At 44.1% G+C, this 19,149-nt stretch overlaps 1 protein-coding gene across 1 annotated transcript; it reads right to left on the bottom strand.

Moving 5' to 3' along the window:
* Positions 1-860: 860 nt before the first annotated feature.
* On the bottom strand, positions 861-17,931 carry LRRN4 (leucine rich repeat neuronal 4). The gene is made up of 5 exons (XM_054998892.1): positions 17,917-17,931; positions 10,661-11,381; positions 9,379-9,583; positions 5,528-5,665; positions 861-2,145 (listed from the first exon to the last, which is right to left on the bottom strand). The coding sequence occupies exons 2-5, from the start codon at positions 11,358-11,360 to the stop codon at positions 861-863; spliced, it is 2,328 nt and encodes a 775-aa protein (XP_054854867.1). The 5' UTR covers positions 11,361-11,381; positions 17,917-17,931.
* Between the last annotated feature and the right edge of the window lie 1,218 nt (positions 17,932-19,149).

The following is a 19,149-nucleotide window of genomic DNA, read 5'->3' as shown; positions in this document are numbered from 1 at the left end:
TAGGGTTGTGGAACACCACCTGCTGGGTCAAAAGCCCCTCTAAAACCACCATTTCTTTTGCTGCCTTCTAGTACATGTGCATAGAGAGTGACAGCTACTGCTTCTCTTTGGACACATGTTTAGAGGAGCAGGATGGTGAAAGGAAGTTACTCAGCACTAGAGAGGATTCCTCTATGGCTCTGGCTTTTGACTAGTTCCTCACTACAGCATACTTTCTGGCTCTCAGCTTGCGATTCCTGACTCTGGCTCCCTTGATCTACTTCCCACAGTCCTATCCTTGACCCAATGAGATGATGACTTTGGCATCTCTTCCTGTCACGTGATTCCAATGTCACATGCTCGTAGCTCAGTGAGTCCCAGATCTGGAAATGTTAAGAGACCACTACCTTTTCGATCATGTTCTGGAGTGACACCTCAGCATGAGGCTGATGGAAAGGAAGATACTACTAGCCGCAACATTCACCTAGAAGAAGCTGATCTACTGCATAGTTTCACATTCCTTACTATGTTAAGGTTTAAAAACTAGAAGTAAAATTTATTTGGGGAGGGTTAAAAAGCATTGCTTTTTAAGTTTAAAAAGAAAAAAATCCCATATCCTACATCCCTCATGTATTTATCACACTTATAAAACACTAAAAAAATATGGAGAGGTAAAGAAAAATTTGAACCCAATAAGTTGAAGCCAAACCCAGGGTTGGATCCAAAAGTGCCCTTTCATGCACAGGAATCTTCTACAGATAGGGGAAGAGCGCTTTTTAATCCAACCCCTTCCCCCCATTTTTTTTTCATTTGAAAAACAGCAGAAGTCCATTAAAAAACAACTTTTAGCAACCATGATAACCCGATTCTGTTAATCTTTCCTATTTTGAGGAATTATCAAATGCGGGGTTTTTATAAGAAACTAGATGTGTGTTATACTGCTCAGCATAAGGTGCTTTGTGTTTCTTGCAGAGGCATCCCGACATGAGGATAGTAGCAATTAGCAGGAGTCCGCTTACCGCACTCAAGACGGCAAAGCTGGATTTGTAGTTGGACTTGGTAGTAAAGGCACCGCATGGTCCATCGTGCCCATTCCACCCTGTGGTCTGGCTTGACCCTGCTTTGTTGGAAGCAATTATGCATACCTGGTAGTTTGAACTAGGTCGGAGGTTGTACAAGGTGTACTCCCTGGCTGTGGGATAAATCTCTCCAGAAACGGTGTCATTATTCAAGCTCCCTTTAAGGCGGTAGGCAAGCTGGTAGAATCTCACATACGAACTTGGGGCACACCAGTGGATTTCTGCCGATGTGTCCCTTATTTCAGACACTTCACGGAGACTCGGTGGTTCTGGGATGGTGAAATCATCAGATATCCCTGGGCACAAGCAAGGAGACAACTCTTGGAGTTCTGAGCATGGCTTCTGGAGGTGTCTGCAAGGATCATAGGCACACGGGCCAATCGTCTGGACCTCGGATTCCTCTTGATGGTCTTCATAATCATAATGATCTACGTAATATATCGGAATGTTGGTGGATGCAGGGGTTGGAAGAGCGGGTGTCTTGGTGGGGCTTGGCAACAGTGGTTTGGTTGGAGCTGAACTTACTGTGTTTTGCGGGACAAACAAACCACTGGGGACGGGTGAAGAATCTGTTCTGATTGGTGCAGTTGTAGGACTGCTCAGAGAAGAGTAGTACAATGTTCCTTCTGGGCGGACAAGAGAATCTGCTGTTGTGGACTCATGACTCCTTGGAGACATTTCTGTTGTGTCCCCGACAGTCTGCCCAGTAGAAGTCTTTTCCTGAATTACTGAAGCAGAGGTCAGAGCTGCCATTGTAGGTGGACTATCCGTAATTTTAGACGCTGTTCCTTCTTTGTAGGCCAGCATGTCTGCCTGGGTTGAATCCTGCTTTGCTACGTCGCCCCAAGTCAACGTAATGCTCTGGGGGGCAACAGAACTGCTGTCCCATTCTTGGGGAAATGTAACAGCGTCTGGCAGTATTTTTGTGGTGAAACTAGAAGGTGTGCTGTAAAGTTTGCTTTGTGTGAGTTGCTGAGTTGAATCTGGGGTTTTTCTGGATTGGCACTCATCGTAGAGCTTTGACAGGGACATGGATCCAGATGCTACGTTGTCTTCTGGAGGCATGTAGCAAATAGTTTCCGATGGCCTAAGGTATAACAGCAGGGGTTGAGTTAGAAAAAGGAACCTTGGAGATAGAAATCAGATGGACATCACATAACTCAGATGGTGCATCTATGGCTTTTCTTGGCTATACATCCCAGCTAGACTACTGCAATGCACCCTGTGGGGCTGCCACATTTTATACTGGTTGAAGCTTCAGAATGGTCCTTAAGGCAGTCCCACATACATGCACATATGCCATCAAGTCACAACTGACTTACGGTGATCCAAGCAAGGGTCTTTCAAAGCAAGTGAGAAGCAAGAGGTGGTTTGCCAGTGCCTCCCCCTGCAAAGTCTTCCTTAGTGGTCCCTGATGCAAGTACTGACTCTGCTAAGCTTCCAAGATAGGACTATACCATGCCACCTTCCTTCCTTAAGATCTTGTTGGTCTAAGCTTTAGAAAGCTCACATCCTGAGGATCTTGGTGTAAGCTTCAGAGAGCTAACATCCAGAAGATCTTGTTGGTGTAAGCTTCAGAGAGCTCACATCCAGAAGATCTTGTTGGTGTAAGCTTCAGAGAGCACACATCCTGAAGATCTTGTTGGTGTAAGCTTCAGAGAGCTCACATCTTGAAGATCTTGTTGGTCTCTAAGGTGCCACTGGACTCAAATCCAGCTGTTCATCTATCAAGTCAAAAAAGGAAAAACAAAGTTGGGTATCATCAGCTCTGCTCTCCCAGTCACCAGACAACCACCTCTGGTGGCTTTATATAGATGTTGAATTGCATGGGAGACATGATACTTGCTGTGATGATGGAAGGAAACCTCCAACAACAGCAGTGACAAACCTCTGCATATCAGGGCTAGGAGGCAGGAGCAGGGGAGAGCCTTGGACTCTGTGGCCTGTTTGTTTTGTCCCCCAATGCAACGGATGCGCCACTGTGTGAAACAGGATGCTGGGCCAGATGGCCCATTGGTTCAGTCCAGCAGACTCCCCTTACGTTCTTATGATACTCCATAGCAGAGGTGGAGTGGTGGTTCAAAGTGCTGCCAAGTCACAGCCGACCTACAGTGACCCCATAGGATTTTCAAGGCAGGAGACAAATGGTTTGCCATTGCCTTCCTGGTGTTTCTTGTTGGTGTCTCATTGAAATACTTATCAGGGCTGACACTGCTCAGCTTTCAAGATCTGACGAGATCAGGCTAGCTTGGGCCATCCATGTCAGGGCACTCCATAGGACAGAAGCCACATGATTGAACAGCTGTTCCCCCAACCCCACCTACCGGTATCAGTTTGGCAGATGGGATCAGAATAACCAAAGCTCGGTACCTTTGAACCCTATCTGAGCAAGTCAAACCAGAAAGATACCAGGGCTTATGAAGGATCTAATACCCCTGAGAAGTCCAACAGTATCTACAGGAGGTATACTATTGTGTGCCAGAAATGCCATTCTGCTATTTGCACATTTTCATTATCTACACAAGAGAATCCCAAATGGGGACACTCTGAACTAAGCGGGGGAGAACTTCTACCTCCTAGAATTCAGTAAAAGAGTATCATACTTTAGCACAAAAAAAAAAAGTTTCAAAGAGACACTTGATGTTTGCCCCTCTGCCCAACAATGTCTTCCTTTCCAGACATGCAGGGGCTTGGCTTTAGCTCAAGTTCCAAGAGTTGTGCATTTTGCATAGCTGACTCTTTTGATATTTGAAGATCTCAGAAACAATCTCAGAAAGAAACAGGAAGCACCAAAGTGAAAAGGCACAACTCACATGCAGATTTGGCAGGACCAGTCTTGGTCACCATAAAACCTGGGAGTGGTTCGTTGATTGCATCAAGCAGTTGTCCCTCCTTAGAGGTTTATGCATACCCTACAACTTACTTTTCACTTCAATGATACCATCTGGCTGACGCATTCTGACGGAATCATTCAGGCTTTTGATTGGGGCCTGTTTTCATTGGTGGATCTGCATAGCAATGTAGCACACCTACTTTTGGAATGCTGAGCCCGCTGGGCATCTCTTTGGCTTGGATCCACCAGAGAACGGCCACATTCAAAAGGTGGTGGGGCGAGTCCCACTTCAGAGTGCAAACGGAGGCTCACGGAATGAAATATGCACTGTGCCCCACCCCACCCCCAAATCCCTATACACTGAAAACTAGGGCTGTATTCTGACATCATATGACACGAATATTAAGCGAAAGTTGTGCACAAACTAGGCTGGCTGCTGGAGATGCCCGGCTCATTCCATATTCCTGCTTCCTACCCTATTCTCATATGAAGGAGCCCTGGTTTAAAACAAAAACTCTGATTACCTGCGAGGTATGAACTTAGGCACATGGATTACTCCCCCAATCCAACCGGCATTCCAGGCTTTGAATTTGGTGTATGAGTGAAGAATAACTCCAGTGAATTCGCACACCTACACTTCTACAACATGGATAACTGGAGTGAGTTTATAAGTGGGATTCTCTACTCGGGAAGAGAGGAGCAAGTATGCCAACAAGGCCTATTTATGGACAATATCTGCTTATTGCTGGCTTAATGTGTCTGAATTCAGCTGAGATGGCAGGGGAAAGAGTTCCTGCCCAGCCTCTATTTCTTTCTGACCTGTCAGTTTTCTGCGTGGAGAAACACTGTCAGGTGAGCCCCCATCTGCAGTGGGAAGCGATACAGATACAGGATGACTTGGTTTAAGGAGAAAGAGCCCTGAGAGTTCTTCCTTCATCAGTATTTCAGTTAATTTGCAGCAACTTAAGCGGCATATCATTTTCATGAACGTCATAGTAGATGCCCAACCACGGCTGATGGACATGCCGCACTCACCCTGTGGTAAGTGGAAAAAGTGATAATGCTAGGAAAAGTTGAATGCAGTAGGAAAAGAGGAAGACCTAACATGAGATGCATTGACTCAATAAAGGAAGCCACGGCCTCCAGTTTGCAAGAACTGAGCAAGGCTGTTAAGGACAGGATGTTTTGGAGGTCATGAATTCATAGGGTCGCCATAAGTTAGCCCTCAAAAACTGAATCATGGACTTAGACATCGCCCGAATCTGGGGATTCTTTTTCCTTCTCTCTTTTGCAAGAACACATTGTCACATCTACCTGTATCCTACCGCTGCTGAGGAAAGTTTGGAGCCTTCCTTCATTCTAAGGTGCCTTCCTCCAAATTAAGTGGCTCTCTTTTTACGCTGGATTTAATTATTGACTGATAAGGATGTATTGTCATTGTTATGGTCTCTGACCACAAATAAATTCATTCATTCATTCAAGTGGCTCTCTTCCAACAGACTTTGCCTCAGACTTTGCTCCGTGGTAGGATACAGGCCATCAAAAACACCACCTAACCATATTGCAAACCAGCACTGAACAAGGAACCAGGGACTGGCGACAAGGAAATAGGTACCGTCTTGGTAACTCTCCTTACCTCTGCAGAACTATTCTTTTGGGCTCAGAGAGCAGCCAGGACATTTCACAATGGCACACCAGAGGGTTTCCATAGAGGCTGATGACCAGATTGTCCGATGAGCTAAGATTCCACGGATTTAAGGAGCTCAGGTTACAGCTAGAATAAGAGAAAGAAGGGAGATGTGAAGTTAACTAGTGTATGGTTTCTAGCTTTAACAGATTATTCTGCCCATTACATAGGGCTGGATCTTGCAGACCATTTCCACACGTTTAGGGAAGGAGGGAAGGGCTATTTTCACCAATTCTCCCCCTGTGCCCCCCCCCGCCCCCGGTCACAGAGCGGGAGGTGCCTTTCAGGCTCCGGTGGGAGGGGGAGGCAGAGATGGACATCTTTCAATCTGCTGATGGAATCTTTCAGTCAGCAGAGATTTGGGGTGGGGTTCATGCAATAACATATAGGTTTCTGCCAGCTCCATAGGCAAATTAAATGAGAAGCTGCCCCAATCTGAATCAGACCCTTGGTCTTACCATTAGCAGCTCTCCAGGGATCTCAGGGAAAAGGTCTTTTGTACTACCTGATCCTTTCAACTCAGTGGTGCTGGGGGATTGAACCTGGCACTTTTTGCATGCCAAGCAGATGCTCTGCCATTGAGCCACTGTCCTTCTCCTTGCAGGAGCTGTGTATGAATGCTGTATGAGAGGCTACCATTATAGATTAGATGGACAATAGAGAAGATCTAATTGGACAGTGTGCAAGTATTAAATCAATTTGACAAAACACACTTTGCTTTCATGTATTACATAATAGTCCCAGCTTACCAGGAAATAACAGACATTCTTAATTTCATTGCATTCTGTTAGGGTTTTAAGGTTCTATTATGTTCAGTAGGAATTTAAAGTTTTAATGTTATTTGATGTTTTAGTTATGTGTTGTAAACCTTTTTGTAGCATGGGGAAAGGCAGGATAGAAATGCTTTGATTTATATACCACCCTTCAGGACAACTTTACACCCACTCTGAGCGGTTTACAAAGTATGTTATTATCCCCACAACAATTACCCTGTGAGGTGGGTGGGGCTGAGAGAGCTCTGAGAGAGCTGTGACTGACCCAAGGTCACCCAGCTGGCTTCAAGCAGAGGAGAGAGGAATCAAACCCAATTCTCCAGATTAGAGTCCCGTCGCTCTTAATCACTACACCAAATCCTTGGGGCCATAACGGCATGCTGGTGAGAGTTCTGTGAATAAGCTCCCAAATGTGGGCCCCCCACTATTAAAAACCGGCCACATTTTGAATAAGGGCCACACCATGAGGAGGGGAGGTATTTAAACAGCCTGACAGGATCATTTTAAAACAGGAAATTTGTGATATAAAGCCCCCTCACCCTACAAATCTGCTCCAAATTGGGCCTTGCCAGCCTGCTTTTCATACAGAAAAAAATGCTTCAGAGCACGTACATATGAGTGCCATGTCTGTTTTGTACCCCAGCCTTCTCTTCTGCTGACATTGAAGGCTGAATATGACATGGCAGATCTGTGGCTGGATTGCCTGACATATTTATTAATATTAAAAACGAGTTCCCAGTTTTATTGGGGTCACGGGCACAGCAAGAAGAGGGTATGTACCTGTTTGTCCCAATACTGTTTACCCATTAGAACAGCTCCTCTGAGCAGCTATTAGTCCTGGTGTGGAAAAAGACAGATCCAATATGAGTGCCTGTCTTTTTAAAATTTCTCTTTTGGACCTAATGGCAGCGCAGAGGTGGGAATTTCTTCTGGGAAAAGTGTGTGAGGAAAAGCCTTTTTTTAAAAAGCCACTTTTGGTCCAAATCACACTCCTCCACTGAAGCTATTTGATATTAATAAATATGTCAAAAGTATGCCAGTCATATCTGCCAGACAACATACAGTTTAGTCCTGAACCATAAAGGGAGTCCATTCATTATTTAATAGAAAATAATTCCTTAAGGGTAGCAATGCATCTGACGAAGAGACCTGTGGTTCTTGAAAGCTTATGCTACAGTTAAGTTGCTTAGTCTTAAAGGTGATACGGGACTCTTCTATTTTGCTACTACAGACTAACACGGCTAACTCCTTTGGATCTAAGGAGTTTATCTCTTGCAGCAAAATTAAACAGGAATCCAGCATTTCCTTTAATACAACTTACTCTAGCAGGAATTTTCAGGGATCAGATCTCACTTCCATGGGAAATATATTCATGTTTCCAGTTAGGGTTGCCCCACTGCCTAAAGAAAAAAATGTCCTGTCCCTTTAATGAAAACTCGCCGTGATGTTAATTACCAGTTAATGTTATTTACTTCCATGCCATGAAAAGCTTCAGCTGCCCATTTGCACCCATCAAGACCGTGTTAAAGACACAGAACATATTTCTCCAGGCATACTTACAACCTCAAGCAACAGAAAGGGAGTAGATAGATGTTAAACTACCTTTCCTTTATAGTATCTCCAACCATTCTGTGGCTTGTAACCTTTATAAATATACCTCCTATGGATGTACATGGCAATGCACCTGAGGAAGTGAGCTCTGATTCATGGATGCGTATGCTGGAAAGTCGTTAAGGTGCAGTTTGAGATGAATGCTCTCATAACTGATAGTTATGGTACATAGAGCAGAACCACAAGTGACAAAAGGCACAGATCGGACACTTGTCTGCTTCCCTCAAGTTTTGATGGGAAATGTAGGCAGCTTGGTGGAATGTTGGACAAGTGACAGTTGAAAAGTCCATTGGACAGCAGTCAGAGAGCGAAGCTGCGAGACCAGGATGCCTACATTTCCCATCAAAACTTGAGGGAAGCTGACTAGTGTCCAACCTGTGCCTTTTGTCACTTGTGGTTCTGCTCATAGATGAATCATCCTTTATTAGGCTAATGGCTAAGACGACATTGATATTTCAATGGGAACTAAAGATAATAAAGGTTTCTGAGAGTTGGCATGTTCTTCTGAGGCTTTTTTCCTCAAAAAACAACAACGATGTACCTAGCAGAGTTGGTTGAAGGTGCAGCACCTTCAAGAAACAGGATGTCTCTGAAGTTGTGAGCCGTGGTTCTGCTGCCTTATTTCTATGTAGTACGTTTAAAAATTTTACTTTTATATTTACTTCATTTATACCCCACCTTTCTCACCAATGAAGACCCAAGGTGGCTTATATAACGTCGCCATATTATCCTCACAACAACCCTGTAAGGTAGGTTAGGCCGAGTGTCTGACTGGCCCAAGGTCACCCAGCAAGTTTACATGACCGAGGGGGGATTCAAATCTGTGTCCCCCAGATTCTCAGGGGCAGTCTTAGTCATTTTAGGGCCCTGGGCCAAAGTCTAGGGTTGGGCCCCAGAATCACTACCACCTTCCCCCAGGGGTGACCTTTGCTTCGTGTAAGGCAGGTCGGAGCTACCACTGCTGGAAGCTGACTGCTTGAGCCCCGATGAGGCAGGTGCAAGCAGCCACCAGAATCCAGTTGCCAAAGCCCTGGACAGGCAGACACAAACAGTGCTAGCCTGCTCTTTTTCTTCTTTCCCCCCATCTGAATGGGAAAAGGGGCTTTGAAAATCAGGAGCCCTTGTATGGAGTCCAGGTCAGTTGCCTTGGTTGACCATTGGCTAAAACTGCACCTGCAGATGCTCTTTTGACACTTTTAACCACTATACCACATCAGATCTTCTTCCAGGAAGCTCAGAGCAACATACACGATTCTCTGCTTCCCCATTTTATCCTCACAGCAACCCTGCGGCCTTTCCGCCTGAATCCTTACAACCTGCTTTTGTTTATGCTCATAAGAGAATTGGTGCACCACTGACAGCAGACCTTTTGATATAGATACAACCACGCTAATAAGCAAGCAGAGGAAAACTTACTTTTGGAACATGAGAAAAGCCACTTTGGGGGTCTGGCTGAAGGACTCCGTTTTCACCTGGCTGAGGACATAGGAATCTTGGCAGTTCAGTTCTTTCAGCTCTGGTGTGTACACAAAGACAGCCGCGTCGAGGCTTCGGAGGCGGCTCATTTTTGTCAGATGGAGGGATGTCAGTCTGGGCAGGTACCTGAGCCACTCTTGACGAACTATGGGAAAGAAGGAACGTTGAACAGACGTTGTGATATCCCAAAAGAGGAGACTTGAGAAGGGATTAACCTTAAGGAGTCATATGTACAACCTCTGCATCTCAGAGCCTTTTGGCAAGCAACTGGGCTATTGCCTGACAAAGCCAGCGGGTGTGCAAAATAACAATACTAATACTAAAAAAGGAACATATGAAACTTCTTTGTATTGTCAGATCACGGATCTTATGTAGCACAGCTTTGCTTACTCCATGTGCCTCTGTATAAAGCAAAAGCAATTTCTGTGGGGCTTTACATTTGTGCTACAACCCATACAAAGGTATTAAGTTTGGATACCTGCATCCAGGGCTTTTTTTCAGGGGGAACGGAGTTCCGGAACCTCTTGAAAATGGTCACATGGCTGGTGGCCCCGCCCCCTGATCTCCAGACAGAGGGGAGTTTAGATTGCCCTACGCGCCGCCAAGTGGCGCGGAGGGTAATCTCAACTCCTCTCTGTCTGGAGATCAGGGGGCGGGGCCACCAGCCATGTGACCATTTTCTCCAAGGGCAGCCCACTGAGTTCCGCCACCTCTTTTTCCAGAAAAAAAGCCCTGCCCACATCCTAGTGCAAGGGCTATAGATCTCAGACATCCACATTAAGTTTTGCATGGGATGTGGCTTGTGCAGAGTCCCACAGGGAAGCCATTTGTTTAATCTGGCCTCACATAAGATATGGTATGAACAAAAGCCCCACAGGCAAGGCCTCACCAGCTTCAAGTTTGTCTTCTGAAGTCCTGGTAGAAATCCCCAGTGATTAGGGTTGCCAGCCTCCAAGTAGTGGCTGGAGATCTCCTAAAATTACAACTGGTCTCCAGGCCACAGAGATCAGTTCACCTGGAGAAAATGGCTACTTTGGGGGGTGGACTCTATGGAATTATGCCATGCCAAGGTCCTTTTCCTCCACAAACCCCACTTTCTCCAGGTTTCACCCCCCAGATCTCCAGGAATTTCCCAACTTGGAGCTGGTGGCAACCCTACCAGTGACCCACCCCCTTCATTTGACTGTCCTTGGCTCTTCCCAACCCAAGTTTCAACACTTACTTCTCTCCAGGAAAGTTGCACTGAGGTCGAGTGTACGGAGAGAATTTCCCACCATCTCTGCAGTGTCTCCTTGCAACAGGCTCACTGCAAAGGCAGATTCCTGAATCCCACCGTTGCCACCTCGTCCCAGCGGAGTGGAAGAGAGATTCAGGAACTGCAGTTGAGGATAGCAGGAGAACGCGAAGGCTTGGATTTCTGCAATTGGATTCCCGGCAAGAGAGAGCTCCTTGAGGTCTCCCAAAGAGGAGGCATTGCAGGCTGGCACGGATGACAGCAAGTTGAAGCTCAGATCCAGGAACTGCAGTCTGCCCAGGCTTCCAGCTCCCCACGTCACTCGTTCGATCTTATTCTGTCTCAAGGAAAGGCTCTGCAGCTGAGGCAAGTAGGCCGCATCCTGGCCGTTGAATTCAGGCAAGAGGTTGCCGCTTAGATCCAGGTGTTCCAGAAGCTCAGGAAAGCATGAAGAGAAAGACGTCAGGTTTTTGTTTCTCAGGTGCAAGACAGTTGTTGACCTCTGATCACTCAGTTCCACACAGGATATGTTGCTGGAGAGGCTGCCGTTTTCCTCCTGAGGCTTCTGCTGCATGACCAACTGGAAAAGCGTATTCAGGTTTTCCTGAGTTGCAAGATACGTCTTCTCTGTGGGCCTGGCTGGCGTTTCCTTTACGAGCAGGAATAAGCAGGCCAGGAGGAAGAACATGGCTGCCCTTTGAAGTAGCTCCTAGTTCAACAAGAGGCCTGTTTTCAGAGAACAGAGGGAAAGCAAGACTGAATGCTGTGCTGCCCGCGTTCTCACAGCAAAAGAAAAATCTCACCCCCATGGTTCAAAGCATAACCAGACAAAGTCAGGACTGAATGGTCTCTGTGTGACCCCCCCTTCCCCTTCTGAAGGGAGAAGGCTGGAGTGGAGACCCCAGATGTGGAGACACCCTGGCTGTGAAACACCCCAGAAATTTGCTTGGCGCCTAATCATTTAAGCCCCAGGTGGAATCATGTTTTATTACCCTGGGGTTTTCACTAATAAATATAATGAACAGTGTCATGGTTTCATTTTTGTGTTGTTGGTTGGCCCTTGCTGATGGTTGGATTTCATTCTCTTGTATTTTGAAATCCCTGAATAATCTGGTCTCTGCATTTTAATGCTGGTTATTTGTACCTGCTGGGATATAGAGATTGTTATGTATGCTTTTAGTGTATTTTAGTAATTTCTCTTTTATAATTTTGGACCGCTCTTATGAAGAAATGGCAAACACATTAACTCAATAAAGAATCATTCAAAATATTGAAAGAAACAAAAAGCTCTCGCTGAAAGACCATTATTTTAAAACAATGTTTATACCCAGTTTTTCTCTCTGATGGGGACCCAAAGCTGTTTCCACTTTATCCTCACGACAGCCCAATGAAGAATGTTAGGCTGAGAGAGAGACAGAATGAGAATATCTCTGGCTAGGGTTGCCAGCCTCCAGGTAGTGGCTGGAGATCTGGAATTACAACTGGTCTCCAGGCCACAGAGATCAGTTCACCTGGAGAAAATGGCTACTTTGGGGGGTGGACTCCATGGAATTATGCCGTGCCAAGGTCCTTTCCCTCCTCAAACCCCACTTCTCCAGGTTTCTCCAGGTTTCACCCCCCAGATCTCCAGGAATTTCTCAATTTGGAGCTGGCAACCCTATCTCTGGCCCAAGTTAACCCAGTGCATTTCCGCAGCTGAAGTGGGGATTCAAACCTGGTTTTCCCTGACACTTTAACCACGCTTTATAAAAAGACCCCAAACTCAAACACAACCACCTGCTTGCCAACAGACAAATCACTCCTTCAATCTCCTATGTCAGACAGAAACAATGACCTCAAAGAATTGCTATGAGTACAAGAAAATGGTGACTGGGGGAAGGCGATAGACTGCACAACCAGCTGCAGCCCTCCTCCTGCTGAGCTCCAAGGGGCTTTTGTGCCCTGAGTGCTGTTTAGCACTGAGCTACTGTCTGTTACTCTACGACAAGACTAAGCACTGTTGGTGCTAATGGGTCCTGGCATGTGCTTTGCTTCCCCATGGAGCTCTTTAAGCCTGGTTCTGAGTTTCACTGTAATCCTTCGAGAATAGATCTCCTCTTCTCCCAAATAGCCAAATTCTGTAAATTTCTGTGGCATAGTGATTAGAGTGTCTGACTAGCATCTGGGAGACGCAGGTTCGAATCCCCGCTCTACCACAGAATTTTGATCTTGGGCCAGGCAGACTCAGCTTAACCTACCTCACATGACTGTTGTGAGGATAAAACGGAGGAAAGGAGAGCAATGTAATTCACCATTGGGCAGAAAGGCCGGGTATCAATGAAGTAAATAAAATAAATGCACACACTCCTTCCTCAAGGAATGGGGTGGGAGCGAGGTGGGAATTAAGGACAGATCAGCTTTTGACCTAGGTAGCTTCCCTCTACTAGAGTGAAGAAGTAACTAGAGGAGCTCAACCATGTCAGAGGTTAAGGCTCCAGCCACCTGCACCTGGCTTCTGCGTTGTTTTGCCACCCATTCACTCCAAAATGTTAGACATGCAATATCAACCCTCCTCGAGACCGCCTCTGTCATCACTCTCTTCAGCCCATTTGGATCAGTTTGTACTTACCCCCCGAGGTGCTACGGTCCAGGAGACGGGCCAAATCACTTGGCTTTATACAGTCCAGTGATTCAGAGCTGAAGCATGAACCCAGCTGTTCTCTTCCTTCTTGCCTCTCCCACCTGAGCCAGTTGGAAATGAAGGATTCCCCCCCAATGTCAGTTTGACCCAGTCTTTCTAGGGAAGGCTGTTCTCATCTCCGCTTCACACCCCTCCTTCTATGGCAGATAGGCAGATTTCACCCACTCCCCCCAACATATACATACAAATGTCTTGACAGTGCCTCCTGCATAGCAAGGAGGGCGGGGGGGGGGGGAACAGCCTCGCCTTTTTCTGTCTATTGGGGAAGGGAGGAGAGGTTTGCATTCTGTAAAGATGGAAGGTTAAAGGGGACTGCTTGTCTGCTGATAAGACAGCCTAAGTGATTTTTTTTTTAAAAAAAGACATGAGTGAAATCTCCCTCACAACTTGTCCTCTGGAAGTGTAAGAGGCAAAATACACACCCCCCCATATAAATCTCCACAAGGAAGGCTTGATCTTTGTTTTAATGAAAAGCTTTGGCAGAGAAGTAGCACTCTCTGTGTAAGAAAAAACAAACCTTGCCAGCTATGTTTCCTTGAAAAATTATACACACCTGTCCTGGGACTGATTTGTCTCTTTTTGCATCTGGTATGGTGGGGGAGCAGTTGGGGGGACAGTGGAAAATATGATGGGGGGGAAGGGATAAGAGCCCCTATATGCTGCTGCTATTGCACTCAAAATGAAGTGATTCCACTTTTGGCTTTCTTCCAAAGTCTAGAGGGCTTGCCCTGTTGGTCTACTGAAGGAAAATAAAACAGAAGTCCAGTAGCACCTTAAAGACTAACAAAATGCATATCAATAAATTTATACAAAGCTACTTTTCCTTAAGTGATGACATGATGAAATAAAAAAAGGAGCTACACAATTAAAAGAGTTTCTCTCCCATGTTTCTGTTTATATATTATATACTTTAGTTTTGGTTTTAACCAATTTTATGATGTATTTTTATATTGCTCTGTTTTTACTTGTTAGCCACCTTGGTGGAGGCCCTCATTGGGCAGAAGGGTGGGATATATATATCTTGTAATAAATATTCATATATTTAAATAAATCAATATCACCACTGGTTCTCACTGCCTTGCATTTTTATGTGACGTACTTTGGCTGTGGCAGGATGAAAGAGAAGAACTACTCCATCAAAACAATTCCCTCCTGAAGTTTTTTCCCCCTTTCTTCTTTATAGTATCAGAGGAGTTAACCGTGTTAATCTGTAGTTGCAAAATGGTAAAGAGGCCAGTAGCACCTTTAAGACTAACCATCTTTATTGTGGCATAAGCTTTCGAGAACCACAGCTCTCTTCGTCAGATGCGTCTGACGAAGAGAGCTGTGGTTCTCAAAAGCAATAAAGTTGGTTAGTCTTAAAGGTGCTATTGGACTCTACTTCTTTATAGCTTGCAATTGGTTGTTGAAAGAAAGAAAGATTTATATGAAGAACAACGTTGTTCAGATAGCATCATTCAAGGGGAACTGAGATGAGAGCTAGAATCTACGTGCCCGTCTACTAACATCATAATTGAGGCGGTGTTTCCCCCAGGACCTTAAAATGCATGCTCACCTTATCTTCAGACACTTCAAGCAAGCCTTGAGTCATTGCAGGCTTCAAAGAGATATAAAGCAGATTTCTTAATGGGGCTATTTGAAGCCATTGTAGGTTTTGTTCCCCTTTGCTGTAAACAGACCATCTTGTACTTTACATTGTGATTGCGGAATGGCTCTTTTTAAGCCCAAGAGCATCATTAAGTATTGCCCAATGAGTCTGGTGCAAAGGCTAGGTTCTACCTCTGAAAAGAGCCTGGGAAAACAAGGCCTGTGCTGGAAGAAGTTTCACACACAAGGCAACCCTAGAAAGGCACGCGTCAAGTTGCCATGCCTCATCAATGCTTGAATGAAGTCAGGTCAGGAGGACTGAAAACATGGCTTATACAGAGGTAGAAATTCAGTGACCTCTTAACAAGCTGGATACGTACTGTTGTTCATGTTGTTCTCTTGGTACTAGGGTTATCAATAGGCTTGCCAACGTCCAGGTGGCAGCTGGAGATCTCCTGGAATTTCAATGGATCTCCAGGCCACAGAGATCAGTTCCCCTGGAGAAAACGGCTGCTTTGGGGAGTGGACTCTATGGCATTATACCTTGCTGAGATCCCTCCCCCCTCCAAACCCCACCCTTTCCAGGCTCCACTCCCCGAATCTCCAGGAATTTCCTAACCAGGAACTGGCAACCCTCGTTACCAACCTCAGGGTGGGTCTTGGAGTTCTCCTGGAATTTCAATTATACCTCTGGTTTGCCTACTGGAGGTAGCTCTCTGGTCTTAAGCATGGAGGTGTCTTTCCCAATGCCTGCTGCTACCCAAGATTCGTCAATCAGAGATAGAAAGGTGTGATTTTAAGAAAATCGAATAAATTGTTATTTATTTATTATTATAAGCAACTGATATTGTTAAATACTCGATAGAACCTCAACACTTTGTGGTACCTCATCCCAACATTTTAATACTCACATGTTTTTAGTACCTACACACTCAGCCTCAACACAGCCATGTTTATTTTGTAATTTACACCTTTGATATAGTAAGCATTTACGGATTCTTCGGAATCTAAGAATCTCTGTATTTTCAGTGTTCCGTATGCATATGCCAGATGCATGTTGCTTTAATGGCAGGGAATTTTATGTATGAATCCATAGACAGCACATTACAGATAATTTTTTTTGACAAGTTACGACAACTTTTTTTTTAATGAAATTTTATTGGATGGGTTAACATACAATCAAATTAAAAGCAACTACATTTCTTTTCAGTTCCCATAAGTATATGTTCCCCACCCCCTCCCCTCCCCCTTTTCAATGTTGATTTCCAACAGCACTCCAACCCCCCGTTTTCTGATCATATTTCTACTCTATAATTATTAGTCTGTTACTACTGGTAAAGATCTAAAGTACATCTTATCTTATTTAATATACTTCAAAAGACCACAATTGTCCTTTAACATCCCATTTTCTTTCTAAGTACTTTCTCATTTTCTTCCAATCTTCAAAAAATCCCTTTGGATCTTGGTCTCTCAGTTTTCTCGTTAATTTGTCCATTTCAGCCATGTACAACAGTTTTGGTATCCATTCTTCAATTTCAGGTGTTTCTTCTCTCTTCCAGTATTGTGCATATAATATTCTTGCCGCTGTTATCATATAGTACAATAATATCCTATCATTTCTATTAACGTCTTCCAAATGTAAAGATAACAGCAACATTTCTGGATTTTTAACGACATTATACTGGAGTATTAAAGACATCTCGGCACATATTCTATCCCAAAATTCTCTAGCCTTGCCGCAAGTCCACCACATATGAAATAGGGAACCTTCATGCTCCTTACACTTCCAACACTTGTTAGACAGCTGTTTATTAGCTATGACTAATTTTTTCAGTGTTAAATACCATCTATATAACATTTTATAGCCATTCTCTTTAATACTGGTACATGTTGAAATTTTTAAGGTATTTTTCCACAATTGCTCCCATGCCTCCATCGTTATTTCATTATTACAATTTATCGCCCACTTTATCATTTGAACCTTGACTGCCTCGTCTTCTGTAAACCACTTTAATAACAGTTTATACATTTTAGAGATTGCTTTATTGTTATCCCCTAACAAAAGTTCTTCTAACTCTGAATTTTTAATTCTAAAACCTGTCTTCCTTTGATCTGAGTCAAATAAATCCTTAATCTGTCGATATTGTAGCCAGCCGTATTTGAATGGCAATTCCTCATTTGGTTTGAGTTTTAGCTCCTTATCTTCTGTTTCTGTTAAATCTTTAAAGGTAAGCCTTTCTTTTCCTTTGTATTCCATGTTCAGGAATACGACAACTTTTAACATCAATTGCAGTTGTATATACTAAGCTTCAGCCACCCAAGCAGGCCCTAAACAGGGGATTGTCTTTCTCCCAATGGGTAATTTTTCATGTTTCACAGAACTTGTAACAAAAGCAACTGTCTTTTAGTGCTTTCAAATAAATAACAGTCTAATCTGCAAAACAAACCGAAATATTTTAAGTGAATATAATTGGGTGACAGTCATCATAGCGATTTGCAATAACCAAATCAGGAAGACGGTTCACCTTATCAATAAAAAGTAATAATTCATGTTTTAAGATGATTAGTATGGCCCTAATGATAAGAGCAAAGAGCCAATTATAGCAGGGTCTCAGTTTTTTATTCTTTGGAAAATGTGGCTTTTCGTTTGAGCTTAGTCTCCAATGGTGTTTTGTAGCTTAAGCAAAAACATCTGTTTATGGGTAATACCTGGCCGACAGGCTATATGGGAACCCACTTTGGAGAAAGAGCTACGTATAACAAAATCAACAAGTTTAAGAGCAAGCTTCAAGCCCAGTAGCACCTTAAAGACAAAAAGATTTCCAGGGTATAAGCTTTTGAGAGTCTAAGTTCTCTTTTTCAGATACCTGTTGAAGGGAGCTTTGACTCTCAAAAGCTTATACCCTGGAAATCTTTTTATCTCTAAGGTGCTACTGGACTCAAATCTTGGTCTTCTGCTGCAGATCAACATAGCTACCCACCTAAAAATAAATCTCAGGGTCACATTACACCAATGAATCCCAAAAATATTTGGTGACTTCCCCCAATAATATTTATTTGATTTTTTAAAATACCGTTTCTCTTTGGCTAAAAACTCAAAGCAGTAATATGTCGCAGACAGAAGCATGCGTAACAAAAAAATCTGAGTGCATGGATTTGTGGGGAACATCATAGTGTGTAAGTGCTCAGCTAGGTGTTCAATTGTGTTCCCAGTTTGATGCTGGGATTCAGAAGAAAAAATGACTTCATACAGAGAGTGCTAAGATTACTACAATGAAAGATGATAATTGCTGCATGGAGGGTAGCAGTGGGGCCTAGATCATGCCTGGACGATCCACGCCCTATGCAAATCTCTCTCTCTTTACTGGAAACAACATTCAGCCTCTATGGATATTTGATTATAGCCCTGAAAGTATTTACAGTACTTCACCTGAAAAGTGTCAAAGAGAGACCCCAGCAAAGGAATTGCGAGTTTGGAATTCATATGCTGATTCAATGCTATTAGAGAGTCATTGTTCCACCTTATATGAACAGTATTCAAATTCATCCTATTTGACCATCCCTTTGAGAATAGTCTACACCCAAAGTAACACACTTATCTCTTGGAATGAGAAGGCTTGTGGCCTGGCTTTCTAATACCACCCCCCCCCCCCCCGCCCATACACCCTTTTTTCTGTTTGTTGTTTCATGTGCATTTATCTTTGACAATGCAATTTCAACCCTTCATGCATCTGATAATGCTTATGTTACACACACACAACCTGTCTTTAAGATACCACAGGACTCTTGTTATTTCAGCTGCAGCAGAATAACAGACTCGCCCACCCCTCTCAAATGTGTTTTTTAGTGTTGAGATTTCTGTGCTGTGAGATCCTAAGCTTGGTGAGTGGGCTGGAAGCAAGTGATCCTAAGATCTGGTTAGGGTTGCCAGCTCCAAGTTGGGAAATTCCTGGAGATCTGGGGGGCGAAACCTGGAGAAAGTGGGGTTTGGGGAGGGAAAGGATCTTGGCATGGCATAATTCCATACAGTCCACCCCCCAAAGTAGCCATTTTCTCCAGGTGAACTGCTATCTGTGGCCTGGAGACCAGTTATAATTCCAGGAGATCTCCAGCCACTACCTGGAGGCTGGCAACACTAGATCTGGTTATGATAAGGCCCTATCTCCATTTTCCCCACACTCTACTACAGTAAGATATATTTTACTTCTGG

Source organism: Eublepharis macularius, chromosome 1, assembly GCF_028583425.1.
Source record: "Eublepharis macularius isolate TG4126 chromosome 1, MPM_Emac_v1.0, whole genome shotgun sequence".
In the NCBI taxonomy this organism is placed as follows: Eukaryota; Metazoa; Chordata; class Lepidosauria; order Squamata; family Eublepharidae; genus Eublepharis; species Eublepharis macularius.
This window is presented reverse-complemented; position numbering and strand designations above follow the sequence as displayed.